Here is an 18,711-nt window from a genome sequence, read left to right as displayed (position 1 = left end):
CAGGCTCAGTTAGTATATGCTGACAAGTCCTCACTCCTGTCAGCAGTCATGTGGCAGCATCCTACACTAACTGCAGCCTCTGGATAAAGTGTGAGGGATGCCCCACATCCATCATCATCATCATCAACAACAACAACAACAACAACAACAACAATAATATATTTATAATTCCACAGCCACTAAACAGGGCTGCCTTCAGATGTCTTCTAAAAGTCAGATAGTTGTTTATTTCTATGACATCGGATGGGAGGGTGTTCCACAGGGTGGGCACCACTACCGAGAAGGCCTTTGCCTGGTTCCCTGTAACATCACTTCTTGCAGAGTGTAGAGTGCATTGCAGTAACCCAGTCTTGGAAGTTACCAATGCATGAACTACTGTGGCAAGGTTTTTCCGGTACAGAAATGGCTGTAGCTGTTGAACCGGCCACAGTTGGTAAAAGGCATTTCCAGCCACTGAGGCTACCTGAGCCTCCAGTGACAGAGCTGGATGGAGAAGCACCTCCAAACTGTGAACCTGCTCCTTCAGCGGAAGTGCACCATCATCCAGGGTAGGCAGCAGACAAATTTCTCAGGCGCAGGAGCTATTCACTCTGTCTTTCCAGGATTCAAGCTCAGCTTGTTTTTCCTTAACCATTTAACCACTGTGTCCAGACAATAACCCAGACACTGAGCAGCCTCTCAGATGTTCAGATATTTTGGAGAAATAGAGCTGAGTGCCTTCAGCATACTGATGGCACCTCGGCCCGAAAATCCTAATGCCCACTCCCAGCAGCTTCATGTAGATATTAAATAGCACTAGATATAAGATAGGGGCCCCTGTGGCACCCCATACCATAGCTGCCAGGGGGTCGAAAGGCACTCGCCCAATGCTACTCTCTGGCTCGGTCCTGGCAGTAGGCTTGGAACTATGGTAATACAGTGTCCCCGATTCTCATTCCCCAGGAGGAAATCATGGTTGATGGTATCAAAAGCCAGCAAGTGATCAGGAAGCAGGAGCAAGGTATCACTTCTGCTGTGTCACTCTCCGCAAAGCTCATTCGTCAGGGTGGCCAAGACCCACTTGGGGGCTCATCCACATTTCTGCTTGTGCCATGATTAAACAGCACAGGTTTAAGCAGTTTTCCACTTGACCAGTGCTTTCTAGGCATGGAGCCAAGTGGTTTCCCACTTGGCACACTCCTTTCAAAGGGCAAGCCCCCTTTAGGTAGCGATAGAACAAATAGCAATCCAGGGAACACTCAAATTTCCATTTGCTCCGATTTGAGCGCTAAAAAGAGGTTTTCCCCAGGGGAGAGCTGCAGGAGAAAAGCAAATGTGGATAAGCTCTCAGTTCTCTAGTCAGGACTGAACCCATATTGGAAAGGATCTCCGTAATCCATATCCTTCAAGAATGCTTGCAGCTGCCCCACTACAGCCCTCTCCACCACCTCCCCCCAAAACGGGATATTTGCAACTTGCTGGTTCCATTCCAAACCATGGCTGTCCTCATCTCTCGTTCCAGGGAATGCAAAAGAGACAGTGTCGACACCAGTGAGTATCGTCTGATTCATTTTGGAGGCTCTTGCAATTTAGGGTGTCTATCTTAAATCACTTTTCAGTTATGATTATTATTTATTGAATTTATATACCACCCTATACCTGTAGGTCTCAGTGTGGTTCACAGAACAAAATAAAAATAAAAGGAGGGCCTCAGAAGGTGAATGAATGAATTTTATTATTACAGTCACAGACCAGTTCCGGCTCACTTACAATATCAGGAAAATCATAAAACACGACAGGAATACATTGCATTGCAATTGGGTATAACAGAGACAATTCGGATACAGCGGCAGTTAAAAATATATATTAAAACTTGTTCATTAAAATATAACCTAAAATTGTCATTTAAACCCTTAATCGTTTTGGTAATACAGCTTGTTCCCTAAGTTTTATGGCAGTCGCACAGAATTTGGCCACCCTTAGCGTGATCTCTAGATCCTTGTCCTCTACCAGGAGTTTTAGACATTGAAGTTTGGACCCATTTGGAGATTTTGTATAACAGGAGTGATAAATACTGAGCTTATATCCCCATAGAAACGGCAGCGTAACAATACATGAGAGACAGTTTCTACCTCCATCAAGCTGCAGGGGCAGACTTGTTCCACATATGGTTTACCCTCGAATCTGCCCTGCAATAAGGCAGATGGCAGCACATTGAATCTAGCGAGGGTAAATGAACGTCTGTATTTGGGTATTTGTAACTGTGGGTATTTGTAATTTTGACAAATAATTTGCTGGGGTAAATCCTCTTCAATTATCTTTTATAGCTGGGTGTTCATCTCGCTCATGTGGCTTGGCAGTTCCACATCCCAAATTCTTTGGTGGATTATTGCTCTAGCTTTCTCATAACCTACAGCTATCAGGACCTGTGGGGAAAACCCCAAGGTAATATAGAAGTTTAATAAAGTAGGTGCAAGGACGCAGCCTTGTTTAACACCATGGGAGGTTTGGATTTCCTTGGATAAACTCAGAAGGTGATCTCAGGGTCCGGGTAGGTTCATATGGAAAGAGGCGGGCTTTGAGGTATTGCGGTCCTGAGCCGTTAAGGCTTTATAGGTCAAAACCAGCACTTTGAATTGGGCCCAGACATTAACTGGTAGCCAGTGCGGTCAGACCAGCATTGGTGTAATAAGTTCAAACTGTCTTGCTCCAGTGAGCAACTAGATGGGAGGTAGATATTTGCAGCCCAGCATTTTGAATGGAGGGCTTAAAAACCTCAGAGCTTCTTAATTGCTAGAGAAGGCTCTGTGAGGTTACTTACCCTCTCCTCCTGAGAGGAAGTAAAGCTTTCTTCCAATTCCTCTCTTTCTTTGTCTCTCTCTCCTTTGTGGAACACGTGTCTGAGCTCCTCCCTGAACCCAGACTCCATTTTGGAACTGGCTTTGTAATTTTGTACTCAGTTAATTTGTCTACCTGCATTGCTTTTGCTGTGGCGCTCAGATCTATGACTAAGACCTTGTATTATGGAAGTAGTAAACCTTTTAAAACTTATGCAACATGTGGTCCAATTCATTGCCAGAGCGGTAGAGATGGGAGAGCACACTGTCAGTGCCTAATACTGGGATATTTAAAAGGCCTAGCAACCTAAATTTCCTGTGCTTTGCAAACGCAGATACATAACTGAACAAGTTTCTGCATGCTTTTTAAACTACCACTTCCACCCTCATGACTCCCATGAAAAGAGGATCATAATCAATCTCCCTCCATTTGCAGAGGGCTGAGGAAAATGACAGTCCTTTCCCCTTAACTCATAGTGAGTTCCATGAGACAGCATTCCTTTTTCCTTACTCCTTCCCGGTGAGGGCAAGGAGCCTCTGTGCCTCGTTTCTGCAGTTGATGGCTCTGAGGACCTCGGCCGTCACCTGCACAGCATAATCTTCCAGGTAGAAACTCAGAAGGTAGTGGCTTAAGTCCACCACATCTGCCTTCTCCAGTGTCCCTAGGGGGATGTTGTCATAGCCCTCCCTGAGGGGGAACTTGTTGAGCTTGAGCTTGAATCTCTTGAGTTCATCCTCCCACAAGTTCTCCAGCGTGGACATCAGGCAGTCTGCGATGGTCTTCTCCACTGCCCTGCAATGTCACCTCCAGCAGCAAGGAAAAGCAGACACAAAACAAGAGAAGTTCCGCAAATGGACCTGGGAATGAGGCAGATCATTGGAAGATACTGCTAACTTCCACAACAAGGAATGACACTGAGGGGAAGAGGTTGGCTGCTACATGGAGCCAAAATGGGATAAAGGAGGTCAAATGACCTGTATTTCAATGTTATACTGCTGCCTGACCATTCTAGCACTGGGAGAGCTGAGAAGCAGAATTCCCTTCATCAGCTCTGCTATGAAAGGCCGGCTCCATCATGCCTGTTATGTTTTGCTGGAAGCCGCCCAGAGTGGCTGGGGTAACCCAGCCAGATGGGTGGGGTAAAAGTAATACAATGGTACCTTGCGATAAGAACTGAATTCGTTCTGGAGGCCCGTTCTTAACCTGAAACTGTTCTTAACCTGAGGTACCATTTTAGCTAATGGGGCCTCCTGCTGCCGCCGCACCGCCACCACACGATATCTGTTCTCATCCTGAAGCAAAGTTCTTAACCCGAGGTACTATTTCTGGGTTAGCGGAGTCTGTAACCTGAAGCGTCTGTAACCTGAAGCGTCTGTAACCCGAGGTACCACTGTATATTATTATTATTGGTCTTTACTTTGCAACTGGGGCTCTCTCCTAGTGGAGTGTGTGTTCAGCCCCAGCTTTTTAATCTAGGTACCCAGCAATTTTCCTCTTGTTAATACACACACACACACACACACACACACACACAGAGGTCACAGGAATTAATATATTTTCCCATCTCCTTCAAGAGAAATGGGTTAATCCCTACCTGCCTTCTGCATCACGGCCTGAGTCAGTTCTCTGGGATGGTGTATGGGGCAGTGAGTAGCCACAGCCACCTGGAAAGGAGAGAGAGAGGATATGAATGAAGCAAGCAGGAACTATAAGAAATTGATGATGATGGGAGATGAGTTATTGGGAGCCCATGCACTGGATTCCTCTGGCATGTCTAGATAGCTGAGTTCAGCCAAACTTTAAAAACCTAGGTGTTTTTAAAGATCTTGATCAGGCAGCAAAGAACATGATGACGCCAGGTCAGCTTGTCTAGGAAGGCTCTTCCATGACATTACAAATGTTACTTTTTATTATTATTCTGCCATGTGTGTAGTGCTGTATCACCAGTTGCTCTGTGCCACCTTGGGAGGGAGGTGGGATATAAATACAGGGAAATAAAACTTGCTTACCTTGTACTGGGAGTAGAATAGAGGAATTCATCTGACCTGGATCTAACTCTTCTGCAAGAGAACAGGAAAGAGGCAGTCAAAGAGGGACTGTGACTGGGATGCTCTTTGCCGTCCTGCCTCCCAACCTACAGTCCAACCTTGTGATCTTCCCTCGGTCAAAACACACCTTGTTTCACATGGGCCTTCCAGATGAGCTTATTTGTGCGCTTCTCCACCAGCGTGAAGATGAACTTCTCTTGCATTTGCTCAGCAGACAGCTCCACGTACTGCTGCAGCTTCTCAGCATCCAGGTATTGAAACTTCACTTCCTGCGGGGAAAGCGAGAAACCACTGTAGGTGTGAATGTGGCTTAGCCCCGCCCATGATTCCAAGAGAGTCCAATTAAAGGGCAAGCAGGGGTCCTGCTTTAGTTCCTTCCCATTCTCATGCATCACAGCTTAGCTCTGCATTGACAGAATTTTTCATCATCTTTTGTCTCACCTCAGGCCAGATTGTGACGTCGTCTAAGGTCTGCACAAAGACGGGAGTGCCAATCTTCAGACTTTTCAGGGTCCCAGGGGGTTTCTCTATTCTCCGTGAATGGCAATTTGCTTCATGCTCATCCACAGCCTGGGAAGGGCAAACAAGGTCACTTTTGAGGCATGCAAAGAAGGCAGCAAGCTCCTGCAATACTGGGTCCCTTTCAAATAGGGTGAAGGGCATTTGGAGCAGAAGCTCAGCTCTTTTACTCGAAGCCCCACAACTTTCTTGGCACAGTTACAGTAGATAAGGCAGGGATAGGAAATCTGCTGCCTTCCAGGTGTTGTTGGCTTTCCTTCAGCCCCAGCCAGCATGGGGCAAGGATGGTGGATGTTGTAGTCTAACAACACCTGAAAGGACACAGGTTCTCCATCCACAGGGCAAGGAAAACTAAACTGCTTTGGCACTAGAAACTATAATGGGGACAGGAGATTTATTGGCCACATGAGAAACTGAAGTTGGGGCTCTTGGATTGGCTACCTTGAACTGTGACACAGCAGAGAGCTACCAGCAACCCTGGGTCAGTCTCCTGATAAGACAATGCAGGAACCCACAGAAGGAATTATACTTCAATATTACCATGAAATATAAGGCAACATTTCTAGGAGCACTGAAATTGATAAGGCAAAATAACAGTGTGCTTTATCTCCAACATGCCAACATTGCAAACCAGGAGGGATGTTTTCCTCAAAGAGCTCATAAGTACAGTGGTACCTTGGTTTAAGAACAGTACCGGAAGTAGTGTCCTGGTTTGAGAACTTTACCTTGGTCTATGAACGGAATCTGAATGGTGGAAGATTGTGTGTGAGATTGTATGGGAAAAATATGGAATAACAGGTACAATCTTGCTTAAAATGTATATAGGAAGTGCAGTGTAAGCAATGGAAGTCAATCAATTACATTTTATTATTGAGATATTTGTAGTATAAATTTAGAGGAAATTCTTCCAACTTTTCTTCTTTTTCTCCTTATCTTTGCTTTTTCTTTTTTCTTTTGTTCCTTTTCTTCTTTTTTGTTCTTTTTATATATATGTGTGCTTATCTGAAATATATATGTATGTATGTATTTACAATATTTTGCTTATATTTTGTAATAATTGTGTTAAATAAAATGTAAAAAATAAAATAAAATAAGGTCCCTTACAAATCTGAATAATAGGATTGATAACTAAAAAAAAGGGGGGGGAGCGTGTCCTGTTTTAAGAACGGTTTCAGTTTAAGAACGGACTTCCGGAATGGATTAAGTTCGTAAACCGAGGTACCACTGTACCAAGTCTTTTGCTAAATGAGCTAAGGGGAATTTGCTCTTCATGAAATGTGTTTTCTCTGAGGGAAGCCCCACTGGCTTCAGTGTAGCATAAATATATTCCATTTTCACAGTTTGGCAACAACTGCTAACTGGTTCTCTAGGCAAGACCTTTAACCATTAACAAGGAGACTGCCAAACAAATGAAAATTGTTTATTTCAATATTGGAAAGTTCACTTTTAGTAAACACCACTGTTGTTGGGAACCTTGTGAAAGGCAGCTGATAATCTCATTTCTGGTGGCATTTTCATGTCAGCTATAAGTTTGTGCTATAAGTGAGAGCTGGACCAAAAAGAAAGCTGATCGCTGAAGAATTGATGCTTTTGAATTACGGTGCTGGAGGAGACTCTTGAGAGTCCCATGGACTGCAAGAAGATCAAACCTATCCATTCTTAAGGAAATCAGCCCTGAGTGCTCACTGGAAGGACAGATCCTGAAGCTGAGGACTAAACAACAAGTTTGGTAAATTAGCTGAAGCCCAACTAAAGCAGTTCACTAACAATAGCACATCCTGGTGCATGATTTTTGCATTGCTATTGTGTCAGGATTAGTATGATCCAGGGAATCTGGAATGCAAATCAAACTTGGGGGTTCCCGCTTACCTTTATTAGGGAGGGGTCATTGGGTAAGAGGTATAGGTGGAATATTGGCATTTTCAATCGAAGTCTCTGATAGAGCCTTGCCACAGTGTTGATCTTTTGCTTAAACATCTTTTTGAAAACGATTCCAAGGGAAGAGAACTTGGGGTTTTCCAGCACAACGTGATGAGGCTCCACTCGGTCTGGCTTCTCCAGATTCATCTCCCCTCTGACAAAATGTGCAATGTAGACCCCGGAATGGTCTTCAGCTAAAAAGACCGCAAAGGAAGCATAGACAAATGTGTTACAAGTGTGGACTTGACTCTGGGGGACAACAGGGCTGGCCCAGCACATTGTGCCACTGAGGTAAAACAGAAAGTGCCGTCCTCATGCTGCCTCCTCCCCAACCCCCAGCCGACATGGCCTCCTCCCTTGTCCTCCTCTGCTGCTCCCCCCTGACAAAAGACAAGAAAAGGGGTTAAAAAAGGAGGTCAAAAAGAAGGCCTGCAGGGGGAGGAAGCCAGAGCAGGTAGCGGCATGGAGGAAGAGTCCCAAGCCTGTCACGCCTGAGGCAATGGCTTCACCTCCCTCATGGCTGGACTGAGTGACAAAACTCATCACTTCAGCCTGCCTGTTTCATGCAAGTATTTATGTTGTCATCATCATTCTTCTCAATTAAAGTTTGTTTATGTCATTTTATGGAACAATATTCTCTCAAGGCAGCTTGCAAACAAAATATGATAAACCACGGGAAACAGTGGGAATGGCACAGTTAAAATATATAGTGGAACCTCAGTTGTTGAATGTAATCTGTTCCGGAAGTCCGTTCAACTTCTGAAACGTTTGACAACCGAGGCGCAATTGCCGGTCAGAAGAAATGTGAAAAAAATGGAGAAAAGTACTTCAGAAGCCGTTTGACTTCCAAGGTGCGTTTGAAAACAAGCATTCACTTCCGAAATGATCAACTTCCAAAGCGTTTGACAACCAAGGTTCCACTGTAACACAAAAATGATACAAGACACAGGAAAGCCAGCACTATTGAGCCATGGAACCCCATAGCATTCTTTTCTTCTCCTGTCCATGAACGTTATTCCTGTTTAGGATCTCCTCTTACGGTTATACACTTGGAAGATTTCCTTCCCTCCGCCCTACCTGAAAGAGACAGGAAGTGAGGGATGTGAATGGCTGTCACAGCCTCCACTACATCCACTTGAATGTTGAGCAGAGGGCCAGCGACATGCAACTCCTCAGTGTTCTGTTCTTCCAGGAGCTTCAGCCACGAATCAAAGTAGTATGTTAAGGTCACAGCTTCTCTCACCTCACATATGAGATCCGTATCTAAACAAGAGAAGGAGCCAGCCTTTGTGGAACTCACTCTGAATGGCACAAAGGGGAAGATGAAAGGGGAAGCGGATTGAACATGGATGAAGAGAACTTCTTCTGCTGTTCTAATCAATTTTTCTTCAAGGAGACCCTTCATATGCCAAGTAAGGAGGTGAAAAGTTTAGGGAAGGAAATTGCCTGGGTGAACATCGCTCTGTTGCATTCAAGCATTTTGCCATAGAGAAACACTTTCACTAAGAGACAGCCTAATAAATAAAACACGTTTTCTTCCGATACGGGAAAGGTGACTTTTAAATGCTCAAGTGGGTACAAAATAAACTTGTGAGTAGCTACTCACCTTGTTTTCACCAGTGTTTTGGTGTTTGTTAGCATTTCAGTGAAAATTCGCATAGCAAATATTCTACAACATGTGCCCCTTTTTGCTCTAAATACTGGACCTAGCCCCCCCCCCAAACTTCTTTCAAGTAATTGGAAGAGACTCAGGTGTAAAAAAGTGGAACAGTCACCATTACATCTAGTTTGCCCCATAGTCAGCACTCCTGTTTGTTATTTGAATGGGTCAAGAGCTGGTGAAAAGCAGGATAGAATGCAGATGGGGAACATTTATTTATTTGATTTAGCTTCCTTACTTGCTCTTTTCCATAAGGACCCGGGGCAGGTTACAACAATGAAATATACAATTATGAAAACAAAACATTTAGAACCAAGAGGTAAGGAGAAGTATAAAATCAGTTAAAAAACAGTTCCATAGTTTAAAATATATATATATAAACATTTTTAAAATTCATATACAAAAGCATTTGAAAGTACTTCCAATGCAGGTGGAGACTGAGATGAAGATCTAAACTCTTTTTGGAGGAAGAAGGTCTTCAGAGCAACATCACCTGTCCAATGTATAATGGGAGAGGATTCCAAAGGGTCAGAATCCCAAAATTCAAATCACAGTTTAAACTGTTCCCTGACGTGAGAAATCCTTAAAAGATCCAAGAGAAATTTCACACACCTGTATTTTTGGTGACCCCCTTCTGAGTCCCAAACCATGTCTGGTTTGATTTTTTCTGGAAGCTCCTACAAGAAAATGGTAACCATTAGTGTGGAGGGCAGATCTCTTTTCCCATCTGAAAACAGGGTATTCTTGTCTATATCTGACACCCCTGAGCTTGCCAATCGGAAGGTTGGCGGTTCGAATCCCCACGATGAGGTGAGCTCCCGTTGCTCAGTCCCTGCTCCTGCCAACCTAGCAGTTCGAAAGCAAGTAGATAAATAGATACCGCTCTGGCAGGAAGGTAAATGGTGTTTCCATGGGCTGCTCTGGTTTCACCAGAAGTGGCTTAGTCATGCTGGCCACATGACCTGGAAAAACTGTCTGCGGACAAACGTCGGCTCCCTCGGCTAGTACAGCGAGATGAGCGCTGCAACCCCAGAGTCATCTGCAACTGGGTTTAACTGTCAGGGGTCCGTTACCTTTTTAATATGTGTGAGACTGCACATGCACACATCATGCCGAACCCAGAAGTAACTCAGAAACGCCGTAAAAAACACATATCTACACTATAAAAAATAATTTACCGGTAAGTATCACCACACCACCCCTCCTCTCCCCGACCTTAAACTATACTCAACTCTAACGTCTCATAAAAAATGTAACGGATCTGCTGAAAAGACTGCTGAAAAAAAACCCCATGTAAATGGGGAATTGTCTGCATAGGACTGCTGCAACTCACACAAACTCAACAACATTCACCCTCCTGATAAGTAAGGATAATGGAATAAATGTTCAGGCATTTGGAGCCAAGATGCGCTCAGAGAATTAACTTCAGGAGGCTGACACCTGAAGTCTAACACAAGCTGAATGCACATCAATGGCCTATGTTTAAAGCACAGGAAACTGCAGGAGGATTACAGGGGGAGGACGACCACAGCATGTGGGCCCTCTGTAAAATGGGTGCGAGGCGCACTGAACAGGAATCACAGCATGGAAAGTCCACTGCAATGCCGCTGGCAATTCTGCAGAAGTGTGATGATTTCTTAGCACCAGGAGCCACCTGTCTAGAGGCAGCCTTTGAAGCTGAACAGCAAGTTCATTAATTAATGTACACAATGAATTAGAAATTCAGATTCAGAACCTTTGCTTTAAAAGTACCATTGGTGATGCAAATGATTAAAACTGCATCCTCTTACCTCACTGGGGCACCAGCTACCCCGGTCACTTTCCCCAGAACCGGCCAGGTTTTCCATCTTCATGCTTCCTCCTTCCTCTGCAAACAGGGGGGATTCTAACTGTAGCCCTGAGTGGCCAGAAGTCTGGACTGGATCTTGCCCCGAGCCTGTAAAAGAAATACAACTCTTTACCTGAATTGATTGTTGCAAGGAGGAAGGAGGAAATTGCATTGTCCTTGGACTCTAAGCCAAACTCACCACGTATTGCAAGCAGCAGATTCTGGATGGAACCCGGATGTTCCATTTCTACACATTCAAGGAACTGGCAACAAGCTTGCTCCCCCCTTCCCTGGATCATACGCAGCAATTTTTTACTTTTTTCCTTGGAGTCTTCCTCTGCTTCCAGCAAGTCCCAGAATTCTTCCCGTGTGATAATATAGCGAGAGTATAACACATGTAAAAAGTTTCTTCCAAGAATTTCAATTAATTCTTTCCTTCCCTTGCAGATAATCTTCTTAGCAGAGATTGTGACTCCTTCCAGTGGCCTGTCGCAGAAATGTTCCATTTGTTTTAGGCATCAGGAGAGGAGAAAAAAGCCTTAGAATCTGGTTAGGATACAAGCTGGGCCTGAGGTTCCCCACGCCTGGTCTCCTGCCCTTGCTGACCCTCTCGGCCATCTGCAATCTGACTCTCATCTGCCGCCCGGAAAACATGCTTAAATAATCCGTAATGAAAAGAAACTATGATGTGATTTGCCACCACTTTAATAACTGTCAAGTGTATATCTAGTCTTTGTGGTCCACTTTGCATCTTTATCCAGGTTGTACCCCACTGCCTGGCCTTAGTGACATTTTCTGCTTGCAAAGCATGACCAATGTCTGAGCATACAGAAGCTTGAACTGGCTGACAGGTTGCCCTCTGGCCTCGCACCCAAGATTTCTTCAAGGATGAGTCTCCCCACATTGACCAGGAAACTATTACTTATCATCCTTGTTTCTAGCTGCATCACCCTCCCAAGGAAATTGCTAATGTTGCCTCATGCCAACTAACGTGAAATGCTGCCAGACAGGAGTCCTAGCCCTTTCTCTGTAAGCTGCCAAGCAAAATAGCAATGAACTTACCACACTTTTTCCTTTCCCACCTCTCTCTGCACTCTGCCCACATCAGCGGGCATGACGAGGTCATCTGCGAGTGGGAAAGATCCATAACAGTTGTTTATTCCCCCATAGTCTTATTTGTTTAATCCCCCCCCAAAAAAAAAACATTTATTGGTGCGAAACTATTTATGTTCTTAATCTCCATCCAATACCCCAGGTGGGGGGGGGTGTCACACTGACTCCCCACCCCCACCCCAAATATATTTCCAGTGTGTATGGCAAGTGGGAGTGGAGTTGAATGCAGAGTCCATATACAGTGTAATGTCTGTGTTGTCAAAGCAGGCTTGACTGCATCCAAACCGCACGACCAGAAGTTATTCAAAGGTGGCAGAATTTATCTATGCAGCAAATGTTGGCCCCTTCCAATTGAGTAAACAACACAATTTCTCCTCCTTGAATAAGCTATGGTTTTGATTTTCAATTTTAAGCGATATATATTTTAAAGTAAAACTGTTACAAAAAATATTGGGGGAGTTGTAAATTGTCTAGAAGAAACTATTTCAACTCACTGCACTGGAAATTTTTCAGAAATAACCTTTGTGGAAAATGCCATTTAATTTCCTGCCTCCCTCCTCTTCCTTTCTTTCACATAGTTTGGCTATTACAGTGGTACCTCAGGTTAAGAACTTAATTCGTTCTGGAGGTCTGTTCTTAACCTGAAACTGTTCTTAACCTGAAGCACCACTTTAGCTAATGGGGCCTCCTGCTGCCGCCGCACCGCCGGAGCATAATTTCTGTTTTCATCCTGAAGCAAAGTTCTTAACCTGAGGTACTATTTCTGGGTTAGTGGAGTCTGTAACCTGAAGCGTATGTAACCTGAAGTGTCTGTAACCCGAGGTACCACTGTATTGGCATAGGCAGACACCCTTAACAGTATTTTGTGCCCCTCAAAAGCATTGGGCTGGACACAACTCAATGCCACCTTGTAGAGGATGGTGAGCATATTATCTGAAGTGACCCTGAGGTTATTTTGGGGTACACATGTTCACTTCCTCTTTCTTTTTCTACATATTGAGGATATTTGGTGTGACCCAAAACTTCTTGCGGGTTTCAAATCACCACATAGCAATGAGCATTGTTCAAAACTGATGGCTGTTTATTCCCAAATTCCTTACCTTCCCTGTCTGCCTGCAGCTCACAGTTGATGGCTTTCAGAACTCTGGCCGTCACTTCCAAGGCATAATCCGGGCCATAGTAGACGAGGAGCAGCTGGCTGAGGTGCGAAACAGTTGCTTCCTCCAGCAACTCCTTTGAAATATTCACAAAGCGCTTCTTGATGGGGAAATGGTGGAGTTTGCCCTTGAACCTCTTTAGCTTAGACTCCTTCAATATTTTCAGAGTGTTCAGTAGAAAGGTATGTGAAGGCCATGCTCTTCTCACTGTTTTGCATAATAATATTGATGGGGGGGGGAATCCAGTGAGCCCACCACATTTACCAACATAAAATACAGTATTTCCCCTTCCCCTTCCCTTCCTAGCAGTTTCAAAGTCATTCATTCAAGGTCGTCAGGCTGGGCTGACTGGGGGAGGGATGTGGCTGAGAGGCAGGCCACATGCTTTGCTTGCAGAAAGCCCCAGGTTCAATGCTGGACTAACTAGATGGACCAATTCAGATCTCAGATGGGAGCTTCTGGTGTCCCAGAGGGTCTGGGAAGGCCTGCAAGCTTTCTGAACTTATTATAGGCCTGTTGTTAAATATTTGCAGTGCTAAAACAGGAGCGGAATAAGACTCTGCCTTCTGCATAGGACAACCCGAACCCCAAGTCCAAAGGACTGAGGCAATTCCTTTCCTTCGTTTTTGCTGTTCTGTGTATCCTAAGGGTGTTGAAGGTATTTGTAATGCCTTAAGGAATAATAGTAACTCTTTACACAAGTCAGAGGTGCCAACTTGAATAAAACATTGGGGGAGGGGCAGGTAAGCCCCATCCCTGCATAATCAAGCACATGATGCTGTACACACACACACACACAGAGAGAGAGACACCATTTGAATGGCAATGCTCATCAAGTTGGGGGAAGAGGCCCCCCTCAAATATTTTATTGGGGGAGGGCGAAGCATGGGCGTAGCCAGGATTTACGGTATGTTAGGGGAGGGCAGGACTTTTGTTAGGGGGAGGGAGAACCGATCTATCTGTGACGCAATTGGTCAGTTAAGTATTTTTATTTATTGACTTGACTTGGCAGAGGTAGCTGCCCTCCTGCACGCCCCTGGTTATGCTTATGGCCAAAGACCTCTTTGGGCCCTTAGGTGGCTTCTGTGTACAGTGGTACCTCAGGTTAAGTACTTAATTCGTTCTGGAGGTCCGTTCTTAACCTAAAACTGTTCTTAACCTGAAGCACCACTTTAGCTAATGGGGCCTCCTGCTGCTGCTGCGACACCGCTGCACGATTTCTGTTCTCATCCTGAAGCAAAGTTCTTAACCTGAAGCATTATTTCTGGGTCAGTGGAGTCTGTAACCTGAAGCGTATGTAACCCAAGGCACCACTGTATCTGATTGCTATCAACAGGCTTTGCATATGAAGGCACGCACAGCCAAGAAATCTGCTGCCAGGGCAGACTCAACTCCTGCGACGATCGGGACGCACGCAGGTTTACCTGGCCTGGTGAAGGAGAGGACCAGGCTGCTCGCCTCGTCCTTGCCATCGATGTCCCTCGGTGCGTCGGCCATCCCGTCCAGGACGCAGTGTGGTAGCTGATCAAAAGGTCTGCAAGGCGCCAAGCATTGGCCTCCTCCAGGAGACTTTTCAGGGATATGGGCACAGCCTTTCAGGACAGGGATCCCGCGGTTTGCCCGCAAACTTCTTCAGGTCACCCTCGCCCAGACCCGGCAGGGTTTTCAGCAGCCGGGCACATGAGGCCAAATCTACCCGAGGGCAACTGGGCAGCGGGAAGGGGCAAAACCGTAGCTAGTTGCTGGCCCCTTCCAGCAAAAGTCACGAGGCTGCAGAGGCTGCAGCATTGAAAAACAAGCAAGGGAGGAAGGAAGGAAGCGGGCGGGGCTGCAGTCCTCAGAAAGCACCGTCGCTGCAGATTGGAAACAGGAACATACACCCACATCACAACACCTGCCTGATACGTCAGATTTTCACATGTGGTCTTTTTGATTAGTTAAAATAGCACTCCTATCATACTATTCAGAAGCTGCTCAACAACTTTCCCACAAGAGCCTCATTGCTCCCTTGATGACACGCAGTACAGCATACGATTGCAAGCTATTGGAAGACTCTGATTCAGTGGTTGGGACATTTGCTTTGTATGCAGAAGGTCCCAGGTTCAACCCCTGGGGTCTCCAGCTAGGGATGGGACAGACCTTCTTGAAATCCTGGAGTCTCTGTTACTCAGTGACAGCAACACGGAGAAAAAAAGACCCTGCCTTCTTCTGCAAAGGACAAAGTGAACCCCCAACTCCAAAGGGCTGTGAGCCAATTCCTTTCCACTATTTTGTAATGGAGGAGAGAGCAATTTAACCCACCCAGCCCAAACACTGTACAGTACTCAAGTTCCCTCTCTTAATCAGTCCTTAAAGGAAACATGCAGGCAGATGCTACATTCCTTTTGGGGTAGGGGAGGAAGTGCAACAGAAACAGTTTAGTAGAAGTCACGTGTTATCTCAGAACCCATCTCAGAGAGTGAAGCTTAAAGTTTCACATATCACTTCCTCTGCTCCAGTTGTTTGCTAGCTGGAGCTGAGAAGTCCTTTTGCTGCTCCTACAGAGAAAAGAAGGTAGGTTCTATTCCTTTCTACCTGAGATGCAAAGCATACATCTTATGTGAATGCTTAGAGTTTGTGTACATTTCACAAACTCTTCCTTATTAAATTTCCAATTGTGATAAATCCTGCCCTACATTTGGGGTGATATTAGTACCCACTATGTGTCCAAATCAGTGGTCCCTTCAGTAGCAAATATATCTATCTATCTATCTATCTATCATCTATCTATCTATCTATCATCATCATCATCAAGCCTTTATTGGCATCACATACAAACATTCAGAATACAGTGGTACCTTGGGTTACATATGCTTCAGGTTACAGACTACGCTAACCCAGAAATAATACCTCGGGTTAAGATCTTTGCTTCAGGATGAGAACAGAAATCGTGCTCCGGCAGTGCGGCAGCAGCAGGAGGCCCCATTTGCTAAAGTGGTGCTTCAGGTTAAGAACAGTTTCAGGTTAAGAACGGACCTCCAGAATGAATTAAGTACTTAATACGAGGTACCACTGTAAATAGATAGTGCGATCTCGTCGCCATTACAACAATACAGTCATTTGCCAAAGGGAAGAAGAGGAGCAATCTATTTCATCTCTGTGGGTCACCATCAAGGGCAGGATCCTGTAGTGTACTTCGGGACAAAAAAATCAAATAGAGGAACTTAGCTACTGTCTTGGTGAGCTCCTAGTCTCTACCCTGTAATAAGAAGCATATAGCCTCGGTCTCTGGTTTCCATGTTGGTATACATAGATGGTCTAGAAATTGTTGATGGAGATCATCATACATTTTACATTTAAGGGCCATGTAAGCTAGAGTTTCCACCAGGTGGGCATCACATGGGCAGATCCTATCTCCTTCTGCTATACCCTCAGACCTACCCCAAAGGAGATGAGAAGGATTAGAATTGAACCTAGCCAGTGAAAAAGCCCTTCTTTCTTGCGAGTTAAACAAAAATTGTAAATAATTAAAGTTAAATTCCTGCGCCCAAGAGAGATGAAAATAAAGAGGGGGACATGTTTTTTCCGCAGCTGAGATTAGTTCCTGGCGATCTATGTCCCACAGCCTAGTTTTTAACATGGCCTTGGCGATTGGGAAAGCCACAGCACCCAGGAGATTCTCTGAAAGCCCGAGTTGCCGTATCTTTGTGCAAAACAGTTGTAGCCCTGGGGAAGGGAAGGAGTCTGACAGAACTTCGCTAAGTAAAGTATCTTTGTCTGCTGAAAAACAAATGCTTAGCCAGCATAAAAGAAAACTCGTCCACGCAACTGTCTCTAGCTTATGTTTGCCTCCCTCTAAACACAGGGCTGCGTAAGTTACACAGCATGGGACAGCAAAAATCTTAAATAGAAAGGCTGCCTGGATTCGTTCCACTGACTGGGTAAACCCTGACATCCAGACTGAAATTCCATAGAGCAGTTGAGCTCTAACTTTAGCATTAAAAACCTTGAGGGCAGAAGGGATGTGTTGGTTACCTCTTGTTGCAAAGAGGCACGATATGGCCTGCTTAGACAGCTTGCTGGCGTTTACCGCCCCTGCGCAGTGCGAAGACCACCGGAGCCTGTGATGGAAAGTGATCCCCAAATAGTTGAATTCAAATACCTGCTGGATGTGTTTCCCAGCAAAGACCCCCAAGACCATTATTTGCTTTTATCGAAGGTCATACTCACTTTCATTCTCGACAGATAGTCAATACAGGCATTTAACAAACGCTTTAAGTCGATTCTAGTCCGTGAGAGCAGAATCATATCATCTGCATATAGGAGAATGGGAATTTTTGATGCATTGAGTTTTGGGCTGTGAGCATCCACCAGTTTTAGTAGTGGGGCAAGGTCATTTAAGAAGAGATTAAAAAGAGAGGGAGCAAAAACACAGCCCTGTTTCACACCTCAGTTTAAAGCAACAGGGTCTGACACCTCGTCCCCTGGAGTTATTCTTATACGACAGGTATTATTTGAGTAAAGCTTTTTAATCAGGTAAAGTAACCTGGGGTCTAAGCCCAGGGACTCCAGTTTGGACCATAACAGCCCCCTGTTGACTGAGTCAAAAGCAACCTGAAGATCTAAAAAGGCCACAAATAGGCCTTCTTTATGGTGCCGTGTGTATTTGGCAGCTAAATGGGATAGCACTATACAGTTACGTAAAGTGGATTTCCCTGGTCTAAACCCTGCCTGCTCTGGGCCTATGATGTTGTTCACGTCAAACCACGTAGTTAATTTGAATAAAAGATGTTTTGTATACAATTTCCCAATATTTGGCAATAGGCTTATTGGTCGATAGTTGGAAGGTAACTTTTTGTCCCCCTTTTTAAAGATTGGGATAATTATGGATTTCTGCCATGAATTAGGCATAATTCCAGTTCTGTCCACCACAGTGAATAGTTCTGCTAGAATCGGAGCCCACCAGTCTGGCTTGGCTTTAATTAGTTCAGACAGGATGGCATCAGGGCCTGCGGCTTTGCCTAGTTTCATTGAGAAATTAAATTTTTGACTTCAGTAATGGAAACAGGGGGCCACTCAACCAGGGTCGAGGAAGGGGCAAGATCTTGGCTGTCTGATGGAATTCGATCGTCATAAAAGATCGCCTTAAAATGCTCTACCCAAAGCATAGATGGAATCAATGTCAGTCTTGAGTCTGTGGGGGTTCTGCAATAGCCTTCCAAAATTTCTTATGATCATTGGTAAGGATGGCTGAAAGCAGCGAGTCCCAGCAAGCCTGGTTGTGTCTTATCTGGCCAAGCTGGATAGACTCCCTAAGTTGCCTGGTTCTAACGAAATATGTATCAGGCAATCAGGAGCTGCCTGCCTCTCTACGCTCTCTGTAGATTCTCCTAACCTCTACTGTAATACCGTTGATTTCATTATCAGTCCACTCGCCGAACCCCTATTTCTATCTTTTTATCTTGTGGGGAACAACACAAAAGAGATTTTATATATATTTTTTGGAAATTGGTTGCATTGTGTTCTTCCTGTTTGAAAACCTCTACAGGGCAATGAAAAACTGGTAGGCATAATCAGTATGGTTGCCAACTGATCATAAAAAAATGCTGTGTTCTGCGTCTTTTACTGAAGTTTTTGCTGCGCAGGAAGAGGCAGAGAAGCATTTCACAG

At 44.8% G+C, this 18,711-nt stretch overlaps 2 protein-coding genes across 2 annotated transcripts in view; one reads left to right on the top strand and one right to left on the bottom strand.

Annotated features, from left to right (window-relative positions):
• Positions 1 to 18,711, top strand: part of LOC308461753 (interferon-induced very large GTPase 1-like) — a 52,918-nt gene that overhangs the window by 23,475 nt on the left and 10,732 nt on the right.
• Positions 1,693 to 14,806, bottom strand: LOC308461760 (uncharacterized protein). Its single transcript, XM_080978899.1, has 13 exons — positions 14,487 to 14,806; positions 13,006 to 13,269; positions 11,855 to 11,918; positions 10,992 to 11,278; positions 10,755 to 10,900; positions 9,577 to 9,641; positions 8,382 to 8,605; positions 7,254 to 7,498; positions 5,307 to 5,435; positions 4,993 to 5,134; positions 4,827 to 4,877; positions 4,412 to 4,481; positions 1,693 to 3,609 (listed from the first exon to the last, which is right to left on the bottom strand). Exons 1-13 carry the CDS (start codon positions 14,557 to 14,559, stop codon positions 3,324 to 3,326), a joined length of 2,046 nt encoding a protein of 681 aa, XP_080835025.1. The 5' UTR covers positions 14,560 to 14,806; the 3' UTR covers positions 1,693 to 3,323.

This window comes from Podarcis pityusensis, assembly GCF_964106645.2.
Source record: "Podarcis pityusensis genome assembly, chromosome: 13".
NCBI classification, from domain to species: domain Eukaryota; kingdom Metazoa; phylum Chordata; class Lepidosauria; order Squamata; family Lacertidae; genus Podarcis; species Podarcis pityusensis.
Note: the sequence above shows the minus strand (reverse complement) of the source record. Positions and strands in the feature narration are given on the sequence as shown.